The following is a 23,012-nucleotide window of genomic DNA, read 5'->3' on the forward strand; positions in this document are numbered from 1 at the left end:
TGATATTGGATATTCAAGTCTGGAATACAGGGAATTCCAAGGTGGAAATATAGATTTGGTAAATATTGGCAAGTAGTTACTGAACTATCTATTTGGGTCACTGTAACTATCTTGGTAACTCCAAGATAGTAGCAAAAAAGAGTTGTCCAAGCAGGACACCTCAAAGCATTATCACCTCAGTGGGTTGGCAAAGTGAGAGGGAGCTGATAGGGGAACCTCTGAAGACCACAGGGACTCCAGGGGAACTCTAGATAAGTGATACCTCAGGAAAAAGGCAGGTCAACTCAAACCTGCTCAGCTGTGAAGAACTACTGATAGGTCAGGATAGGGAGTAATGGTCACCAGGAATGGCATCATGGGAGATCATCAGAAAGATGATCACAGAGAGGCAAGGCGGCATGACTGGAAGAGACACACAAAGAATGGAAGGAACAGAATCGCCAGCAAGATTGCTTTTTGAGATCTTTTGTTCTCTAAAAGGGAGCAAAGAAATGGGAGAGTAGATGGAGAGAGACACAGAACTTTTCCAAGGAAGTCAAAACATACTGTGGGTAGAGAAAACTGCCAGAGGGGAAAAAATTCTGGAGCTATGTCTTTGAACAACCACCTGGGGTCGGCTCCTGAAAGGCAGGTGGGGGTGGAGGGCTAGCCTTAGATATAGTTACAGAATATATGAGCACTGAAAGCTCGCAGAAAGGTGAGGTAAGGTGGGAAGTTACGGAGTTTCCCCCCTAATTTTTTTGGGGGGGGGTCTTTTTGAGACAGGGTCTCCCTAGCCTGAGCTGGTCTGGATTTGCTGTGGAGACCAGGATGGCCTCAAATTCATAGAGATTCACCTGCCTCTGCCTCCCAAGTGCTGGGATTAAAGTCGTGCACCACCATGCCCAGCCCCCCTATTATTTTTATGTGAGGTGCTCAGATAAGAGTGGGGACAGGGAGGGTGTTTGAGGTTTCAGAAGCAGAGAGCGTTGTGTAGAAAAAAGAATCAGGTGCTGGAGAGATGGCATAGTGGTTAAGAGCACTGGCTGTTCTTCCAGAGGACCCTGGTTCAGCTCCCAGCACAGACGCAACAGCTCACAATCATCTGAAACACCAGTTCCAGGGCATCCAATGCCCTCTTTTGGCCTTGTGAGTATTGCATGACATGAGTGCACTTACACACATGTAGGCAAAACAGTCATACACATAAAATAAAAATAAGTCAATCAAAAAAACTTTTAGAAGAAAACTGAAGAATGATTATCAGACACTGTTAAGGACTCATTGGAGTAAATGATAGTTGTGGTTCCTAAAATAAAGATTTATGCTAGGTGTGCTGGTGCATACTTGGACTTCCAGCGCTTGGAAGGAGTGGGTAAAAAAATCAGGAGTTCAAGACCTGTCTCTACCACTGCCAACTTCCAGTTAACTCAATCTAAGACTTGAAAGTAAGCATTTGTTCAGAAAACATTCGTATTTTGTAAAACCTACATCAGCAAATTTGACTGTTGTGAATGATTAGGAAGAGCAACATCACCTTAGCTTGGATTTCCATTTTCAGAATTGATCCAATGATGGTTAGTATGTCACTAATGATAATCATAATATACCATCCATTGACAAATTCCATTTGATCAGAGGCAGAAACATCCTTCTTATAATGGAGGAGGAAAAAACTGATAAATTCCTTTAGGGGAAAGAGAGGCACAGTGAGTTATTTCCCTGGTGATTGAGAAGGTCCACCATGTCCTCAGAAAGCAGCGTCCCTACCTGCTGAAGCCGGAGCCCTCTAATCACAGACCGCACACAGAGGACCAAGGAGGACAGGCAAGTCAGGATGACAAAGGTATCGAAGATCATCATGTAATGTGTGTTCTTCTGAACTGGAAGCACAGAGGATCACGAATGTGGATGGGATGAGACATACTAATATGATGACCTAGACTTCTTTTTAGAATAATTTAGGTAATTCAAACATTTTAGAAAGACACCCAAGAACAGAGGCCTTGAGGAGCATGCCTCCCATTCCTGTGTAACAAGGCCCTTCTTTTGAAAAATCACTATAACCATCAATCAAAGATCTTTAGTTATCGCCTTGTAGTCTTTTAATAGGTTCTCCTTGCTGGGTGTGGTAGTGCATACCTGTAATCTCAGCACTTATGAGCAGTAAGATTGCCTGGAGTTCTAGGCTAGCCTGATTGCATAGTGAGCTCAAGGCCAGCCTGGGCTACATAAAGCAAAACTCTTTTTCTAAACAAAAGACAAAAAAACAATCAAGGGGCTGGAGAGATGAATTGAGGTTAAGAGCACTTGCAACTCTTGCAGAGGACCTGAGTTTTGTTCCCAGCACCCACATGGCAGCTCACAACCATCTGTAACTCCAGTTTCAGGGGATTCAATGCCCTTTTCTGGGACCCAGATACACACGCATGGTACAAATACATACATGCTGGTAAAGCACTCATACACATAAAATAAAAACAAATATTTTTTTAAAGTCATTCAATCAATCAATATATTGGCCTGCCTGCGTAGCCTGTTTAATATATACTTATCTGCGTATAAAATATTCATTAAGCTCCACTATGTACCGTGCCTTTTTCTAGATGCTGGGACATGATGGTAAACATGACAGACAAGCTCCCTGATCTTATGGAACATCCACAATAGTGAAACAAGCAAAGGAGTACAGGAGTACATGACCAAAATGCACCCAGATAGACATTAGTGATATAATCCTGCATGGTGCACACACCTTTAGTCCCAGCACTAGGGAGGCAGACGCAGGAGAATCTCTATGAGATCAAGGCCAGCCTGGTCTACATAATAAGCTCCAGGTCAGCTGGGGCTACAGTAAGATCCTGTCTCTAAAAATAAACCAAAAATTAGATATAGGAATGACTTTAACAAAATGCATAGAATCTGGACAAATGACTTTTACTTAATCTTGCAACCAAAAGGCCTCTGTTTATAATGTAAACAAGTTTACTGAATCATGTACTCTTGTGACCTGCATTATGAACTTATGGCCTAGATCTCTTGAGACCCCAATTTGCCCTCTGCCCTCAACAGTGAATGAATGGGGGTAAGCTAGAATTCTCATTTCAAAGGCTGAACAGGAACATATTCATATTTGTATCCTCATTGGAAGCAGTCAGAATTAAGAATGCTTGCCATTGTGCATATGAGATATTTTAGGCCGAGGGATCAGAGGGCAATTGTCTGATAAGGATGGATTCAAGTTTGTAATTCCCCAGTTGATACTGGAGAAACAGTTTTGAATAAAAGTATGGGTAAGACTGGGCTTAGGAGCACAGTTCCAGGAGACATCTGGAGGGATGGATGCTCCTTGAGTTCGGGTCCACTCTTAAAACTAAAATTTAGAGTTAGGCTGTTTATTAGGGTATAACTGTAATGTGACCAAGTAACTCCACAGTTAGTGATAAAATCAAATTTCAATCATAATCTCAAGTGTGTGCTCAGCACATTCTTGCCTGACATAGATCCAAGCAGTGTATGTGTATTAATTTATTGGCTCCTCACAGCAGCCCCAGTGAGACGCTCGTGATTTTGCCCCCATTTTACAGATGCTAAAACTGAAGGCCATGGTGACACTGCCAGTAAGTGGCAGAGTCAGCATTCCTTTTGCTGCCCATTTCCAGCACCCTCCACTCTGTATCAAGGATTTTTTGGGGGGGGGTTATCAGTAAGGGACATCCTCAGGTCTTACCCTAGAACAATTGAATCTGAGTTCTGTGTCCCCTGAGCCCTCCAGGAGATGCATGCTAATAGCCCATCAGGAAGAGGTGGCAAGGGAAGATGGGTTCAAGTACATTGTACAGCAAAGGGTGGCCTCATTGAGGTTTTAGCTGAGCCTTGAGGGACAAGAAAGGGCCAGCCTCTGCTAGGCTTGAAATCCCAGCACTTGAAGGCTGAGTCAGGAGGACTGTGAGTTTGAGGCCTAGATTGTCTCAAAAAATAAAACAGGGAAGAAGAAAGAAGAAGGAAAGGGAAGGGGAGGGGAGGGGAGGGAAGGGAAGGGAAGGATGGAGGGAGGGGGTAGGAAGGTCCATCCATATTGAAATTCTGGAGAATCAAAAGTGCCAAGTCAGGGCCAGCATGGCACAGATGAAAAGAGGGCAGAGGCAGCAGCCACTCTATCCTCTGCCATAGACCTTATTTCTACCAGTTAGACTGCTGTGTGCTGATGGAAAGATCGTAATCTAAGACGAGTTCTGTAATAAAGCATACTATTCATGACTTCCAAGCAGCTTCTAATGGCTGCCCAGATGTCTACTCAACTTTAGAAAACTTAAAAACCAAGGAAAGTGTCCTCTGTGCCAGACACCCTCCTGTGCTTCATTCGTATTCATTATGAGGTCAGGCTTGTGCTCCAAATAAGTCTGTGTCTGAGACAAGGCTTGTAATTCAAGAACCTCATCCTTGTGAAGTTCCCATTGTTACAAATAATATTAGAAGAGCTGCTTTGATTTATGCACTCACATCACTATTACTTCTGAACTTGGCAAATCCATCAGAAGCAAACCCAAAACAATGATGGCCCAAAGCGTGGTCTGGCCAACAACTACTTACACATTCCTAGACCCTAGCCCAGACCTGCGAACTGTCTTGTGTGGAACAGAGGAAACCACATCGTAGCAGGAACCTGGAATGCTTTCTCTTCTCAATAGAATCCAAGAAACTCTTAGAGAATCATCAAATCCTGGAAATTTTTTCTAGTTCCACTCTCAGATTCCTCACAGCACTCATTCTATACCTGAATTCTTGCCCATGCGTCTAAACAATAGATGTTTCTGTCATTACTTTATGGGTATGAGTGTTTTGCCTACATGCATGTAAGTGCATCCATGAATGGAATGCCCAGAGAGGCCAGAAGAGGGCATTAGTTAACAGATGGGTATTAGCCACCATGAGGGTGCTGGAAATGGAACCTGGGTCCCCTGCAAGAGGAGTCAGTGCTCTTAACCACTGAGCCATCTCTCCAGCCCCTATTACTCTAGTCCAGATGGAAGACCAGCATGAAGTGTGGGATGTGGGGACTGGAGAGATGGCCCAGCAGTTAAGAACACTGACTGTTCTTACAGAAGATCCAGGTTCGAATCCCAGCACCCACATGGCAGCTAACAACTGTCTGTAACTCCAGTACCAGGGGATCTGACAGTCTCTTCTGTCCTCCTCAGGCATTGCACGACACGGGTGCACTTACCTACATGCATACAACAAAAAACATAATAAATAAAATATTTTTTTAAGTGTGGGATGCTTCACAGTCAAATCCTGCCTGACCTCTCCCTGGATGTGTGACCATGGGTCACTACACATCACTTCTGAGCCTTGGTTTCTTCATCTGTAAAAATAAGGATTCTGCCACTCTTAAGGATATTTTAAAAATACTAAAATGAGAAAAAATGAAGGTGGAAATATGTAATATACACTCAATAAGCATTGGTTTAGGCACGTACAGTTTTTTTGGTGAGGAACATGAGATATAGTTAGTAAGGAATAGGGAGGTGTGAACGCATAGAGAAGGTGAAGAGACGTTTCAGAACTAATCATCCATGTGTTGTCTGAAATGTTAGGAATCTACAATAAACTGATCTGCTTGCAGAAGATTAAGAGACTTGGGAATGGTCCAATCTTTTAGCTGGTATTCCTTATATCCTGGAGGCTGAAATTTAATTTTTAATTGTTTTTTAAAAATATTTTATTTATTTTTATTTTATGTGTTTGAGTGTATTGCCTGCATGTATGTGAGTGCATCTGTGTTGTGCAATGCCCATGGAGGTCAGAAGAGAGCTTTGGATTCCCCTGGAACTAGAGTTAAGGATGGTTCATAGCCGTCATGTGGGTGCTAGAAATTGAACCTGGGTCCTCTGCAAGAGCAGTCAGTGCTCTTAACCGCTGAGCCATCTCTCCAGCCCCTTGTATTAGCTTTTCAGTTCAATTTTGTAGTGTAGTATAGGCTAGGTTATGCCATGATAACAAGCACCCTCCAAATCTTAGTGACTTATAAGAAAATTTGCCCTTCTTTTTGGTACATGTCTATCAAGAGTTGGCTGGAAGCCAGGCATGGTAGCACATGCTTTTAGTCCCGGTATTCTATGAGTTCAAGGCCAACCAGGGTTTTACAGTAAGACCCTGTCTCAAAACAAAACGAAATGAAATGAAAACAAGTTGTCTGGAGGTCCTGTTGTTCCATATCTCCTTACTTAAGAACTTGGGTGAACAGAACTGCTAAACTCTTGAACATTGTCTGCTAACTGCTGAGTAAAGGAAAGAAGAACCTAGAGAATCTTATATAATCAATACAATGGTCAGCCTAGAAGTAACAGGCATCAGTTACCTTTACAGATCCCTGTCAAATACCAGTCACATGACCTCACCTGCAAAATAAGAGGATCAGGTAGTACAATTGTACAAATGTGCCAAAAATGGAAAGCTGGAAGTATTTGTTTGGCAAACAGTAACTAGAACAGACCTGACTACCCTATCTCCATTCTGTCTTGTTAAACTGTCAACCCCTATGTCAGTAAGTCAAGTCTTTTGTGGGATGTCTCTGGCTATTCTCCCTATTCATTTTTTCCTATTGAACTGGAATTATGGACTTAGCTTCTACCTCTGGTCTCAGAAAATCCTTTGGGGAATGTGTGTGTGTGTGTGTGTGTGTGTGTGTGTGTGTGTGTGTGTGTGTGTGTGTGTGTGTGTGTGTGTGTGTGTGTGTGTGTGTGTGTGTGTGTGTGTGTGTGTGTGTGTGTGTGTGTGTGTGTGTGTGTGTGTGTGTGTGTGTGTGTGTGTGTGTGTGTGTGTGTGTGTGTGTGTGTGTGTGTGTGTGTGTGTGTGTGTGTGTGTGTGTGTGTGTGTGTGTGTGTGTGTGTGTGTGTGTGTGTGTGTGTGTGTGTGTGTGTGTGTGTGTGTGTGTGTGTGTGTGTGTGTGTGTGTGTGTGTGTGTGTGTATCTGAATTAAATTTATAGACTTAAGGAAAATGACATCTTTAGAACTTCAGCTTAAACTGAAGCTCCAAGGTCAGGAGTCTGAAAAGCAGAAAGGCTTCAGTTCAGGACACAACCAGAGTTGAGCTCCCGTTGGGGGACACAAAACCACACACAACCAGAGCTGTGCTCCCCTTGGCTTTCCTCACCTGTGGAAGTCCAGGGTCAAGTTGAGTTTATTTTCTTCTAGCGTTCCAATAGGATAAGGTTCACCTGGCTCTATAAAGAAGCATTCTGCCACAGGAAGGAACAAAGCCATAAGCTAGTGCCTAAGACAAGTAAAACTGTATTTTGAAAGGATGACATAGTCAAGATCAGTTATTTGAATATATGTATATGTCTTTTTGAGACAGGGTCTCCCTGTAGCCCCAGCTGTTCTGGAACTATGTAGACCAGGCTGGCCTTGAACTCACAGAGATCCGCCTGCCTCTGCCTGGGATTAAAGGCATGCACCACCATGCCCAGTGAATTAATATATTTTTTAAAAGCTTAGCATCAATATCAGTTGGTTTCAGAGCCTTCCATGTTTTTAAAACCTAGAGACTGCATTTCTGTGAATTAATATATTTTTTAAAAGCTTAGCATCAATACCAGTTGGTTTCAGAGCCTTCCATGTTTTTAAAACCTAGAGACTGCATTTCTGGAGTGGTTGGAAGTTATAAAGACAAACTTGTCTCCAAATGCCATCTTTCTTCCCGTTTCTATGTCTAAGTAAATGCCGTCTTTCTTCCCATTTCTATGTCTAAGTAAATGCTGTCTTTCCCTCTTTTCTTTTTGAATCATAAATGCAGGATTTGGAGCAGTTGCAGTTTCTAAGATTAAGTAACTTAAAGGATTGATATTTGAAGCTCTTATATGTTGACAATTTTCCCTCAGTGAACACTTTTTTTTAAAAGAAGACAGAATTTTGGAAATTTTTCCCTGGTTGAAATCCTTTACTATTCATCTCAATGCCATACATCAAGAGTTTGTGAACAGAATGTTTGGTAAGCAGAGTATCCAGTTTTTAACTGGCTTGTCCAGAGTGGATTGGGGGGGGTGCAGTAACTGACAGCATAGGAGATCTGAGATCATGTTCAGCGCTGCCTCAGCCAGCTCCATCCTGAGCAGCTAAAACCCTGAGCCACACTTCAATCCTCTACAACATGGGAATAATAATAACCCTCGTCTCATCTGGCTTTGTTTTTGTTTGGGGGGATTCATGGGTTATAGTAAAAGGTTCCCAGTAGTAGATGATGCATGATAAGTCCATGTAGTTCTTACTATGCCATGATAACACCAACCCGATCAAGTGTTAGAGATACAAGCAAAGGGCATAAGTATAAAACTGAAGCTCAAGATTATAGAAGAACATCACCCATTTCAATTTCTGGATCAATGTCAAAGGTGTCATTCCCGGGACAGATGTTTCCTCTCTTGTAGAAGTGCTGACAGATGGCCATGGCTGATTGCTTGGTCCCCTTGTTCTCATAAGCATGATTCCCAACAGAAATGTTGGGGAGCTGTAGATACTTGAACCAAAAAGAAAGATAGGGAGTGGGATGTCAGCCTAGGCAGAAGTGAAGCTGTGTTGGCCCCGCCTGGTCACGTCTGGTTCCCACCTCCCCTCAGGGTACAGACACTCAGGTTGACGTGCAGAGTACTGTGCCTTCCTACAGCGCACCAGGAAAAACAGGGCATAGAGCACTCTCTGAGGAGAGTTCTGGGTTCAAGGCTCAGCTCTATCAAAATATTTCTGAGCATCGGTTTCCTTCAAAACTAAAATCTGAAGCTACATAATCTTTGTGACTTGTGGTTGAATGAGAAATATCCCTTTATAGTCTCACGTGTTCGAACACTTGGTCCTCAGCTGGTAGTGCTATCTTGAGAAGGTTGTGGAACCTTCCAAAGGTGAAGCCTTGCTGGAGGAAGTATGTCACTGGGGGCAGACTGTGGTTTTATAGCTTAGCCCTACTTCCTGTTCTTCCTGACTGCTGGTCAGCCTTACCCCCTGCTGCCGTGCCTTCCCCACCACAGTGGACTGTATCCCCTCTGCAACTGTAAGCCAAAACAAAACCTTTCTTCCTTCAGCTGCTTTGTCAGAGTATTTTATCACAGCAACAGAAAGAAATACAGGGTTCTTTCCTTCTTTAAAGAGTTATGTCCAGGGATTTACTTTTACATCCAGTGTAAATAGAAATTTTATTTACAATTATTTCCTGAAAGGTCTTCATTCTAATTTACTACTGTTGATATAAGAAGTAGGATACATTTGTTCCAGGCTTACCATTAAAATCTTTTCTAGAAATCCTGATCTAATAATTTTCATGGCAAGAATATAGTTTAATCATTTTGGGGCCTGGAGAGATGGCTCAGCGGCTAAGAGTTCTGGCTGCTCTTGCAGAAGACCCAGGTTCAAATCCTAGCACCCATGTGGTGACTAACAACCATCCATAACTCCAGTTTCAGAGGATCCAACGCCATCTTCTGTACACCACGACATGGGTGCACTTATTCACATGCAAGCAATATACTCATACACATAAAAAAATCAAAATACTAAATAAAAAAAAATTTTGGTCTTTTTGAGACAGGGTCTCCCTGTAGCCCCAGCTGTCCTGGAACTCACTATGTAGACCAGGCTGGCCTCGAACTCACAAAGATCCGCCTGCCTCTGCCTCCCAAGAGCTGTGATTAAAGGTGTGTGCTACCACGCCCAGCTAAACAAAATATTTTTAAAACAATATAGTTCAAGCATTTTCACAGAAACATTTTCCTTGTCCTAGTGAGTGCAGTAATAGAGACTATTGTACAAGTTAGTAAATAACATTATGATCTACACATGTAGGGGAAATAGTATAATGCTGGAAATACTCAGCTTTGTGGAGTTACTTCCCAGCAAGTGGACCAATACACCTGGGATGTGGGGTACAAATGGGAGGCAAATCTGCAAAGCTAAGCAGGGTTGTGAAGTACAGCTGTACCTATCTATACTGGGGTCCTGTTCTCCCTCTGAGTCCCCCACTGTACATGTGTGGGCCAATTCTAACAATCCTCACAGGAGCTCTGAACGTCCTCACCACACATTCTATGTCTTCAGACTTTTCAGATCTTGAAAGGCAAATGATGTGCAGTCAGGGCACAGATACCTGCTAACATTAGAAGCCACATGACAGCCTGACTTCAGGGATGTCTTGGTAAGGCTCATGGTAGAAATTTGAGCATTGGGCAAGAGCTAGATTGTCTAGGGCAAGTGGTGGAACTATGTCCACTAAATGGTTGAAGACCAAGTTAGAAGGTTCTGGGACAAGAGTTTAGGGTGAAACTGTGGTCAGAAGGCATTTGGTCTGGAGAACTCCTGGGTAGACTGTACAAGGCATTTAAGCAGCTAAGGCCTCTTAGGGGGCTTTCCTTGTCCTGGGCATCATCCCTTCTGACCTCTGCAGTTCTGCAGGATCCCAGGTCATACTTTGAGTGGTAAAATAAAAACAAAATTAAAGGTCCTTAGCTGAGTACTGTGTCGACAAAAGGGAAGCAAATTATACATTGTTCATTTGTGGCCCTTCTGTGTCCTCTGATCCTAACACATATAGTATTTTGAGCTCATTCACAAACATTTTGGTGTCTGATACTTCTGTCTTCATGGAGCAAATACATTAAATGTCATGAGGTTCGTATATATGTATTAACTCTTTTAAAAGATTTATTTATTTGCATGAGTGTGTGTGTCTTTGTGTGTGTATATGCCACATATGTGCAGGTGCCTACCGAGGCCTGAAGAGGGTGTTGGAGCCCCTGGAGCTGGAATTACAGATGGTTGTGAGCCACCTGATATGGGTTCTAGGAGCAGAACTGCAGTCCTCTGCAAGGCCCAAGTCCTCTTGACCATTGGGCCATCTCTCCAGCCTTTTGTGTGGATGATGGCAGACATGTGCACCTATCTCTCTATGTCATGCATAGCATTATGCACTAAGAACTCTGATTTTAGGTGAATTCTTTAGAAAATGGTGAAGATGTGGTAGGATTACTAGGTGGAGAAGAAAGGAAAACAATCAAATTCAGGAACTTTTAAATTAATTAATATATATATATATATGTGCATGAGTTTATGTGTGCCACATAAATATATATATTTAAATATATTATATATATATGTGTGTGTGTGTGTGTGTGTGTGTGTGCATGAGTTTATGAACCCAGGTCCTCTGTAAGAGCAGCAAATTCCCCTAATTCTTTAGCCATCTCTCCTGCCCTGGCTCTGAGAATTTATACACTGTGTTTGAGCTGTAAGAACAAACAATTCCAACATCACAAGGCAAGAAGGACTAGTTAGGCCCTTTTGCCCTCTGTATCCCTTCTGTCATGGAAGGACACAGCAAGAAGGTGTGCTACCTGGGCCTTTTGGGTGTCTTGAGCTTAGCCTCTCAAGCTTCCAGAACCAGAAGAAGGAAGCTGCTTTTGCTTATTATGTCATGTGTTTTGTTATAGCAGCAGGAACAAGTGTGACAACTAAGTGAGGGATCTTTCATGACTTTCTACCTGGAAAGAACACGGAGAGCTAGCAAGCAGAATGACTCGAATGCCAAATACAATACTTTGAAGACTGAGTTTAGCCCTAGTAATAAAGATAAAGATGCTTTATAAAGAATTTAGTGGTCTGTTAGCCTGGTGTGGTGATGCTTTTGGGAGATCGAGGCAGGAGATCAAGAGATCAGTGGCAGCCTAAGCTACATAGTGAGTTCAAAGCCATCTTCTCTTATATAAGACAACAACAACAAAATTAATGGACTATTTACCCCCAGCTTCTAGGTACCCCCTCAAAAACCATAACAATTTGGTTCAGAGTAGCTTCAATACACTTAAAACAAAAATCTCAGGCTGCAGAGATGGCTCAGTGGGTAGAAGATTTGTCACACAAGTGTAAGGACCTGAATTCAAATCCCCCAAATCCACATAAAGCCAGGCACAGTGGTATGAATCTATAATTGCTCTTATGGGAAGATGGGAGACCCTCCCCCAAGAATCTTGTAAGCTAGGCAGTCTAGTAGATACAGTGGCAAATAACAAGAGACCTCAAACAAGGGAAGGCAAGGACTGGCTACACACACATCATACATATACGCATATTATTTTTTATCTTAAAACTTGTCTTCAGGGTTGGAGAGATGGCTCAGTGGTTAAGAGCAGTGGCTGCTCCTGCAGAGGATCCAAGTTTGATTCTCAACACCCACATGGCAGCTAACAACCATCAGTGACTCTAGTTCCAGGGGACTTGATGCCCTCTTCTGACTTCCATGGGCATTGCATGACACAGGTGCAGCAGCAATACCCTCATCCACATAAAACAAACAACAAATATATTTAAAAAAAAAACTTGTCTTCAACAGCGAGCTACTTTCCCTCTAAGAGTTGTACAACATAATTCTATTTAACAATATATGAAGCTTATGTCTATAACTAATTTTCCAAATCCCAGTGCTAACCAGGTGTCTTGGCTCCATAAAGACATATTTTATCCCAGAAGTTCATACCTCAGTTTAAATCAGTTACCTCTGGAAAAGGAAAAGTCATGACTGCATTGCGATGATGCCTGAAGAAAGGTTGTAACTGTTATGAAATGTGATCTGTAACTAACCTAGAATGGAATTAGTGACTTCAAGAGCACTTTCAATGATGCTACAAAAAAGCAATTTAGGACCTTGAGAAAGTACTATTCATAACAAGAAGAACCCAGAATAAAAATATGACTCATCCATAGGAAAACAAGCTTACTCTGTCTGGAAGTTAGTTAATATCACAATGTAATCATTGTCCATCAAGACATAAAAGCCTTACTCCTAAATGAACTCGTAGCCTTACTGCACAAACTCCGCAAAGCTAATATTCTCATTACTTGTTGTTAGCCTCTGAAAGTATAAGCTTTGAAGACTTAATGAATACTTATGTCCAGGTCATGTCAGTAATTTTAAATGTTGAAGCTCCCATAGTTGAGCCGAGCCTATATTCTTTTAATTAAGTCATTAAAGTTTCCATCTCTCTGACGGTACAAAACAAAAGCTTCTCTCAATTTCTAGTTTTATAAAAGTTTGTTGGAAATAATTTTAAGTCAATGCTTTTAGATTTTTTGGTTTGCTTGATTTTATTTTAATATGACCAATGCAGGCCAGAAGAGGATGTCAAATTGCCTGGGACTGGAGCTATAAACGGTTGTTAGCGTCCATGTGGGTGCTGGGAACTGAACCTGGGTCCTCTGGAAGAGGACTCTTAACCTCTATCCAAAAAGGACTCTTTGGATATCTCTCCAACCCCACATAAACCAATTTTAAATAGTCTGATTTGTAAGTCATTTCTAAATAGAACTGTTCACTTTCAATACCTGTGTGTCTGTTTCAGTATCATCCTTTGCTGCCATTTTTCAAATCTGTTCCTTCTCTCAAGTAAAGAATTCATACACTGTCTGAAGATAGAGCTCAGTGGTAGAATATTTGGCTAGCATATGCAAGGCCCTGAGTTCCAACCCCTAACGTTTTTTTTTTTTTAAAAAAAAAAAAGCAAAAAGCATACACTTGATTTACCTGGTTCACTGCAAAGATGATCTGATCGTACACGTCATTTTGTGTGTACACTGCATACGTGTCATCCACTCGATCCATGTATCCTTTTAGAAAGAGGTGTTTGAAGGCTATAGTGTTCTCTTCCTTGAAAGCTACCACCATCTGATTACTTAGTCCAAAAAGGACCAGCTTAAAAGAAAAAAAGAAACAGTAAGAGGATAAAAAGCCTGAACAGAAAAGAAATCGAGGCATGTGTTGCAGGGGCTTGACTGGAAAGCAGAAGAGCTTGCAACCAATTCTGTAGGATATCAAGAAGGCTCCAGCTTGGGGGCTAGGGAGACGGCAAAGTGGGTAAAAATGTGACCTGAGTTCAAATCCCAGAACCCATGCAAAGGCCCAGCCTGTTTCAGCATTCCTACAGGGAGATGAGAAGGAGATAGGAGACTTCTTGGCGGTTGATTAAAAAAAGAAACACCAGAGACCCTGTGTCAAAGAAGGCAGATGGTAAGGACTGGAGCCTGAGGTTGTCCTCACCTGTGCTGGATAGCTTTAGTGTCAACTTGACACACCTGGATTGAGGGAGCCTCAATTAGGGAATTGCTTCCATTGGACTGACCTGTGGCCATATCTGTGGGACATCTTGATTGTTGAGTGATGTGAGAGGGCCCAGCCCACTGTAGGTGGTGCCACCCCTGAGCAGATGGGCCTGTGGTCCATAAGAAAGCAGGCTGAGCAGGGACCAGGGGAGCAAGCCAGCAAGCATCGATTCTCCTCCTGCCTCCAGGTTCCTGCCCTGAGCTCCTACCTTGGGCTTCCTGATGAACCATGACCCAGGAGATATAAGCCAAATAAACCCTTTCCTCCCCAAGTTGGTATTGGTCAGAGTATTTTGTCACAGCAATGGAGAAACAAACTAGGACACCACCTCTACATGCATGCTGTGGCATGTGTGTGCCCTCATTCACACATAAATGTACACACACACACACACACACACACACACACAAATGCTTACAGCTACTGGATAACAAACTGTAAGAAAGATCAAGTCCTATGACTAATCTAAATTCCTAGACCTCATTACCTGAATTGTGCCAGTAAGACCCAAAATTGAAACTATCTTTTCAACTCTTCTCTAACTTAGAGTATACTAACATAATGTGTCCTTAATGTTTAGGTAGGATTGACTCCAGAATTTTAACAAAACTTAGCTGTTCACATTTGCAAACAGTTGTTGCAAACAGTTGTTTCACTGTGCTGCTGTCAATCAAACCCAAAAGCTTGCTTCGCTCCAAATCTCTCTGCTTTCCCCCTAAAACCACTTCAATTTCTCCCTCCCAACCCCCTTCTGCTCCAGTTCCTTCCCTTCCTGCATTCTCACATTCTTTCCTCTCTCTCTCTCTCTCTCTCTCTCTCTCTCTCTCTCTCTCTCTCATTCATCGTCTCTTATTCATTCTCTCCCCACTCTCCCTCCCCTCCCTTTGATACCCTGTTTCAGACCCAGGAGTGAGGCAGGGCATATTTTAGATTAGAGAACAGCACTGAGCACCTGTGTGTTGGACACTATTGCAGGAAATCTCCTTGTCTATATTAATCCTGTAGTATAGTTCCTAACGTAACAATTCTACAGATGAGTTCTTAAAGACTCAGAGAATTAAATAAATTTTAAAGTCGCATCACTAACAAGTCTATACTCACAATTGTAATCCATGTCTGATAGGCTAAATCCAAACTCTGTCTATTCTATCCCTCTAGGAAAGGTAATCCAGAGTCTGGGTGAAGAAAAATACAGAGCATTCTTCCCACTCCTTGTGACCTGTGACCTGCACTCACAGGCCACCATCCACCACCTGACTCAATTCCCATCTCTGAAGGGTTTCCTTAAGCTAAGTATCCTCATTTAAAATCCTAGTAAGATCACAGTTTGGTAAGATCACAGTTAGGGTTAGGATTGGTCCCTGACCTGACATCTATCAAAGCTGATAGCCCAAAGAATCTCCAAAGGTTTCCCAAAGATATTCTCGCTATTTCATTCAGATGCTCAAGTACCTACCCTGTGCCAACACTAAGCTGAGGACTGGACACAGAAGACGATCAGACCCGGTCCTCAAGTACAAGCCGTTACAGGACAGAAAAAACAATAATCTGGTGCTGGGACTGAAGCTCTGATGCCAAAGGAAGAACTCTCTCCTCTTCCAGGAAAAGTCTTAAAAGTTCAGGTAACGTATGTCATAGATACACGCACAGATGCAAACTGCCTGGCCTCCGTTGCATCTTTTCTATAATTTATGAAACTGTTAAAGACAAGGCAAAGAAATGAAGAGATGGTATTTGTTTGCTTCTCTCTAGTTCTGGCCAAAACTGTAAATAAACTCATTTCCTTTTATCACTTCTTGTCTCCCCATTCATTGGAAAAGTGTTGAGCAATAGACTTGGAGTTCTAGTAACATGGTATCAGATGGAAGCAAAAATAGCCAAGAGACCTGGAGACTTCAGAGACTGGATGGGACGGTGAGAGAAGCAGCACCTTTGGGAGTGTGACTGTTGCTTGATGTCTTTCTTTTGCTGCTGAAAAATAAAATCTACTTAACAGAGACTCCTTTTCCCTAAAAAAGAGATCATCTGTCAACAATTCACTTTCATTTACTCACTGACAAAGATGCCTTTATGTGATGCAATTGGAGTACTCAGGTACAGATTAAGGAAAGATTACAATGAAGAGCCAGGTGTAGGAACTAGAGAGATGGCGCTGGCTTTAAGAGCACTTACTACTTTGGCAGAGGACCGGAGTTCCAGTCCCAGGACCAACACTAGGTGACTTACAACCATCTGTAACTCCAGCTCCAGGGGCTCTGATACCCTCCCTGGCCCCCATGGGCACCTCACACACATGGAAGACACTCAAACTGACATACATACATACATACATACATACATATGAATAAAATAATCTTTTGAAGACTATTATTTTTAAAAAGCGAGGTCTGCAGGCTCCTGCCTGTAATTCTAGCACTCAAGAGACTGTGAGTTTCAAGTCAGTCCAGCCTATGAGTTCCAGACTAGCCTGGGCTACAGAGTGAGACCCTGTCTCAAAAAATCAACCAACAATTAAACCTTCAGTTCTTTCTTTAAAACATACAACACCAACACCTTTTACATGTTTCTTACCAAAGGGATAAACCACTGGCTAGTGTTCCTCTTGGCCACTCTAGTAACTATAGTAAGGTCAGATGAATTCTCTAAAAAGAAGTAAGGGAGTAATCTAGAACATAAGCCTTAGCATATGCAAATCTGAGGGTATGAAGCTCAGCTATGATCTTTACTTTCCTGAATCCCACAGGTAAAGGAATCACACTTAGCCTTGGTGCTGTTTCTATGAGACACTGCTGCTCAGCTCCAATTAAGAATCGAACATGACATCTGTAAAATAGCCCAGTGCACAGCAACCACTCAAGTGTACCTATTATTCTAAGAATAAGCATTCCTATCTAACTGATACAAGCTTTCTTCCCAACACAGATAGGCTTTTCACTACTGTAACACATTGTATTATCACCTGGAAATTAAGAATTTTGATTCCAGGTTGCCAAGTATTTCACTGAGAACTGAATCTGTCTTCATGGTGATGTTTTAAAAACAAAGTGCGCCCACCTCTGACATCTGGATGCAGCCACCGATGAGCCTATTACTGGTTAAAAACTATAACTGGTAATTTCCTTTTCTGTGAGATGAGAGGTGCTGGTATTTACCCAGTAGGAGTGTGATTAGAATTAAATGAAAAAAATGTACTGGAAGAGAGTGGTCACGCCAGTCTAGTGTTAAGAAATCTAAATAAAAATTCCACCAACCTCAGACCATTCTAGAAACTGCCTTCACTTCTACAATCATAAGCATTTGTTCTAGTAAGCAATTAAGATTAGTAATCTCAAGGTTCTTTTTTAAAACTCTTCCTTCAATATCAGTTGTTCACCAAGAATAGGAAAGAAAAATAAACCTATCACATGTATTTTCACCTGTAAAATCTTTCATTTTTACCCTTCTGCTTTTAAAAAGAGATGCTTCCTTTCACCAGCAGGAAAACGCTTTTTTTTTTAACATTTTTTCATTGATTGATTGTGTGTGTACACACGCGCTCTTGCATATGTGGGCACTTGTGCCACAGGCAATGTGTAGAGGTCAGAGGACATCTTGCAGAATTAAGTTCCCTCCTTCCTCCACGTGAGTTCTGGGACTTGAACTCAGGTCATCAGGCTTGGTCACAAGCCTCTTTGCCCTACTAAGCCATCTTGCCAATCCCAAAACCACATTTTCATGAGAGTAAATCAAAATCAGTATATGTAACTATCACAAAATATGATTCCTCAAAAATACTTTTTAAGATACCAAGGAAAATAGATACGGAATTTCACTTCTAAGTAAAATGAAGGCCCATGTCACAGGCTCTTTTGTTACCTCCACGTTCTCTCACCATATGGTTCTCATGATTTAGGACTGTAAGAATTCAAGAGATTGTGTAACAGAAACCTGTGAAGCTTCCAGAGAAAGAAATGCCTAGAAAACTAGAAAGGAAAAGAGAGTCCTCACATTGAGAGTCAGCTAGTCTCAATAGAAGACTTAGAAACTGTGAACTGTCTTCGTTAGAATTAAAATATTAAAATCTCCTGTCCTGAAAACTATTATGTGGCTAAAATTACAACAATGAAAAATGATAAAGAAAAAAAAGTCAGAAATGCTGAAGAGAGCAGGGTTTAAGGTTGTAGCTTTCTGTATTTATTGTCTTTCATTATACATGCAGCTAATTGGTTTTACTTTTTAATTTATTGATTTAAGTATTTCTTACAATCTATTTTGATCAAATTCAAACCCCCTCCCCCATCTCCACCCTCACCTAACCTCCCAAAAGTTGCTTTTAAAACTGTCCTCTGCTGTCTTTGTGGCTACCAAACTTGTGATGGAAGGTACTCACCTGGATGGTCACCATTGCAATTTTTAGAATTTGTATGGCAAGTTTCCAGGGCTTTCTACCTCGAGCCCAGAACTTCTCACAAGGATTCATAAAGAAGAATTTGAGTTTCCGCCTCATCCGGTCTTCCAACAGAAGCTCCTCTGTTGAAGGTGTATGCTGCTTGAAAGCGCCACGATTTTCCTCTTCGTGGGAGCTGCAGCTGCTTACGACCACCTCAGGATCTGCCATCTCTACGGTGGGAACAAAACATGCCACTCAGCTAGCCCATGTTGTTTGCTACTGCAGGAAAAGTTCAGGACAAAGCTGAACAAAAGAGCTGCTGTTCCTGAGGCAGATTAGAAAGTTTGGGAAAATTGGACTGAAGAGATGGCACAGCAGTTAAGAGCACTAGCTATTCTTGCAGAAGACCAGGATTCAAATCCCAGAATCCACATGACAGCAACAACCATGGGTAACTCCAATTTCAGAGGATCTGACACCCTCTTCTGTCCTCCACAGGCATTGCATGACATGGGTGCACTTACACACATGCAGGTGTAACACTCATACACATAAAATTAAAATAAATAAATCAAAAATAATTTAAAGAAAAGGAAAGTTGGGGAAAATTCTGAGAACTTGAGGACAGAAATAAACCCCTCACTGGAGAGTCTGGTTCAAGCCTCCTCCACTGAAAATCAAGAACTCCAGCACAATTAACATTTGCTTAAGGTCTTCCTCCCTCTTCAGCTGTACACCTGCAGTTTCCCGGGAATAGCACCAGAAACCACTTTGCAGGAAAAGGACTTGTTCTAAACCCCTTATTGTGCTTGATTCTACTTTATTAGATGATAATTCCATCCAAGGCACCTCTGAAGCCACTTTATATTCCCACTTATCAAAAGGTGAAAGAGAAGGAAAAGAAGTTTCTTAGCAACCCTTTGAGCTGTAATTTGAGAGCCACCAAAATGGCATATAAGGGTAATTGGTCAAGACAATTGTGAGTCTCTCTTGAGAAACCCATATCCGCACTTGAGTTTGTCTCATTCTTCCTCTGGAGTGCCCCTCTTTCTCTTTTAACTTTCCTGCTTAAAATCTGTATTAAAATGTCTTTAATAAACTCCAACTCTGCTTCATACCGGCTAGTCCTGAAATTCTGTTCTGCATTGACCCCAAGGATGCAGTTTTGTCTGAGTAGGGAAGCCCTAAAAAGTTGAAGGACCTCTTGGGCTGCTGCAGATGACAGTGGTGGAGCTGTGACTATTTTCGTGGGGCGGGTACTTAGTCTGTTCAGGAAAGCCTGCAGGGCTGCCCCAGTGATTCAGAGCTGTCCTATACTCCCAGACCATGTTAATGAGATGAGTGCCAATTAGGACAGAAGGTGTCAGTTTCCTGTTGGCTTCAGTTACTCAGTGAACTCTCACCTAGTTGAAAGCTAACAAATTCCAGGGATGTTCTTATTAGAAAAAGAGTGCCTGCGTCATTGCACAACACGGGTGCACTCACATGCATGTAGGCAATACACTCATACACATAAATTAAAAATAATACATAAAATATTTTTTTTGAAAAGAGTGCCTGCATGTACATATGGCTTAGGTACCATGTGCATATGCTTTCTGCCTCATTGGGTACCAAATACAGTGACAGCAAGAATCAGAGGCCTGAGAGGTTAACAAGGTCTTCAGAGGGAGATGGACACTGAAGTGATATGAAAATGTGTGTGTACATGTGCACATGGTCATTTTCCCCCCTCTGGGGAGAAATGAAAATTTTCTTCCAATTATAAATAAAAATAATAAATAAGTAGATTTTTATACAGAACCAAGATCCAGTTTGTTTTCTAATCCTAGTTCTATAACTTGTTACTTCTATGACCTGAATCAACTCATTCAGCCCACACTGAGCCTGGTTTCATGTCCTGCAGATTGTTAATAGTATGTACCCTGGTAAGAATGTAACAAACAGTAAGTAAAAATGCAAATAAGGCCTCTGCGTAGAGCATAAGCCGGCAGCCTCATTGAACCCTCCAACCCCATCAGTCACAACAACTTTTTCTAACACCCAGCAAGACTCCTATGGATGGTGTGGACAAGGAGCTGAGCTATGCTACAAAGGGAGAGGCAGGCACTCAACTGCAGTCCAATTCCCAAAGACACCACCACTTGCATTTGCTTATATTTATGCAGCACATTTTATTTTATTTGTCTTTTTGAAAAAGATGAAAAGGGCTGGAGAGATGGCACTAACTGCTCTTGCAAAGGACCCAGGTTTGATTCCCAGCATCCACATGGCGGTCAACGACCATCTGTAACTCCAGTTCCAAGGGAGCTGACACCCTCTTCTGACCTCCTCGAGCACCACATGACACCTGTGCACTTACACACATGCAGGCAATACAATCATGCACATAAAATAAAATAAATAATAAAATTTTTTTTTTTTAAAAAAAAAGGGGTCAGAGAGATGGCTCGGCATTTAAAAACACTGGTTGTTCTTTCAGAAGACCTGTGTTTGAATCCCAGCACCCACATGGCAACTGACCACTGTCCATAACTCCAGTTCCAGGGAATCCAACAGCTCTTCTGTCCTCCCAGGGCATTGCACAACACGGGTGCACTTACCGACATGCAGGCAATACATACATACACATAAAATAAAAATAAATAAAATATGAAAATTTAAAAAAAGAAAGAAAAAGAAAAAGATGAGGTAGTTTTCCCAAACTGAGGGAGAAATCTCTCCAGAGATTTGTACTTACCATGGATTTTTCCCTCAAACTAATCAATAGACTATGAAGCCTGTTCAAAATAAAACACTCCACATTCACCAACAGAGTCCAGTCCTTCCATACAGATCAGAAAGTCCATCTGAGTTCCGAGTTTTTATTAAAAAACTTGTGCTCAGTAATGAAGGGAGAAGAATTTAGCCTACATTTATACAATATCTGATAAATTGGACCACTTTCCAAGTCTAGAAACCCATGTTTGATGTGGATTGCAGGAATCTTAGCAAACACAACATTCCTGAAATGCAGATTTTGGCTATAAAAACCAGCCATGGAGAAAAGTTTAAAGTCTTGGTTAACGAAAAGATGGATAAGGATACTGCTGAATGGATAAAATTATGCACAAAACCTCTTATTGCCTAGCAAATGCAGTGCCTTTGAGTAAATCAGTGACGATGGAATGCATTATCGTGGATCTCTGTTGTGGTGTTATAATGCCTGTCAAAGTATAAGCACATATAACTTTTGGACAAAGAAGGGGGGAGTCATCAATTTCTTAAAATATTCACTCAAGAATATTTTATTTCCTTTTTAAAAAATAGAATATGAAGAGTCGGGGATGTAGCTCAGTAGTAGAGCGCTTGCCCCTGGGTTCCATTTCCAGTATGGCAAAAACAAACACAAACTGGTAACTACTTTAGACAGCATTTGAAGAGACTTTATCTGTAGGACTTAAAACGATTTCTGTTGATAACTACATTTGAATAACTATAATAATGAAGTTTGGGGTAATTAAATGTGTTGGTAAACTATTTGATTTGAGGTCATATCAAGCCCTTGTCTGCTATGATACAGAGAAAATTAAACTTCAAACACACTAGCCACACACCATGGAACAGTAACCCACAGGAACAAAGAGAAAGCAGCCACCACCATTAATTTATTCAAAATATCATACTAGAGTTGTTTCTGAAGGGGTGCCTTCCATTCAGAGCAGACGGCTAACCTTGCTGCAAACATCAGCCTCACCCTGTCTCAGAGCCCTTCTGGGGATGCATGGCATCAGTTACAAACCCTGAGACTCGTGGGAGCTAAAGAGATATTGACTGTTCTCATCCACTGAGGCGCTCAGAGAGGAGGGCTCAGCGGGAGTCTACCTGAGGTATCAGGGTGGTGCCCTTCGAAATGATACACAGACTTATTTATTCACAGCAGTCAGAGGCTCAGTTAGATTGAACTGCAGGAAATTATATGTAGACAGGGACTATGTAAATGCCGAAAGTGTCAGGGGTGGCCACAAACTAGGGAAACCTGTTTCTTCAACATTTTCACCAGACAGAACTTCAAGGCTCTTTTTTTCCCTCCCTCCTTCCCTCCCTCCCTTTCTCCTTCTCTTCCTCCCTCTCTGATTTTACAGTTTGACTTGAGGCAACTCACTCAGACCACACTAAGCCTCAGTTTCCCCTCCTGCAAAATGAGAGCCTGTCTAAGCTCCCCCCGCACCACCCCCCAGCCGAGCTGAGGCTCTGCTTCTGCGGTGCGGGTTCCCGCGAAGCTGCGGGATGACACTCCTGGCGGCCCTGCTTCCATCCCAGGCACCGTATCCTGAGCTCTTTGGGACTCTCCAGGTGGCTGGAGGCTGTTTTCCACCAGCGTAAGGACCCCACTGTACCCCCAGTTCCCCACCCATTGGCCCATTGGCCTCTAATCAAGGAACATCCCCGTTGAGAGCTGACACCGAGCCACTTGCAGACCTGGTCTCCCACCGCGACTCCAGCGGATTCGCAGATGGCCTTCCCGGTCCCAGGCCTCCCAG

The 23,012-nt window shown here is 42.1% G+C and overlaps 1 protein-coding gene across 1 annotated transcript in view; it reads right to left on the reverse strand.

Annotated features, from left to right (window-relative positions):
- Positions 1 to 23,012, reverse strand: part of Mcoln3 (mucolipin 3) — a 31,699-nt gene that overhangs the window by 8,151 nt on the left and 536 nt on the right. Inside the window, exons 2-8 of the mRNA XM_029560304.1 lie at positions 18,490 to 18,719; positions 13,545 to 13,712; positions 8,348 to 8,501; positions 7,140 to 7,224; positions 4,757 to 4,776; positions 1,750 to 1,862; positions 1,517 to 1,666 (exon numbers count right to left, since the gene is read on the reverse strand). Of these exons, the coding sequence (XP_029416164.1) occupies positions 1,517 to 1,666; positions 1,750 to 1,862; positions 4,757 to 4,776; positions 7,140 to 7,224; positions 8,348 to 8,501; positions 13,545 to 13,712; positions 18,490 to 18,717 (918 nt within the window). The 5' untranslated portion in view covers positions 18,718 to 18,719. The remainder of the gene's footprint in view (positions 1 to 1,516; positions 1,667 to 1,749; positions 1,863 to 4,756; positions 4,777 to 7,139; positions 7,225 to 8,347; positions 8,502 to 13,544; positions 13,713 to 18,489; positions 18,720 to 23,012) is intronic.

The sequence above is a fragment of the Nannospalax galili genome, unplaced genomic scaffold, assembly GCF_000622305.1.
Source record: "Nannospalax galili isolate Female #2095 unplaced genomic scaffold, S.galili_v1.0 scaffold9, whole genome shotgun sequence".
NCBI lineage: Eukaryota > Metazoa > Chordata > Mammalia > Rodentia > Spalacidae > Nannospalax > Nannospalax galili.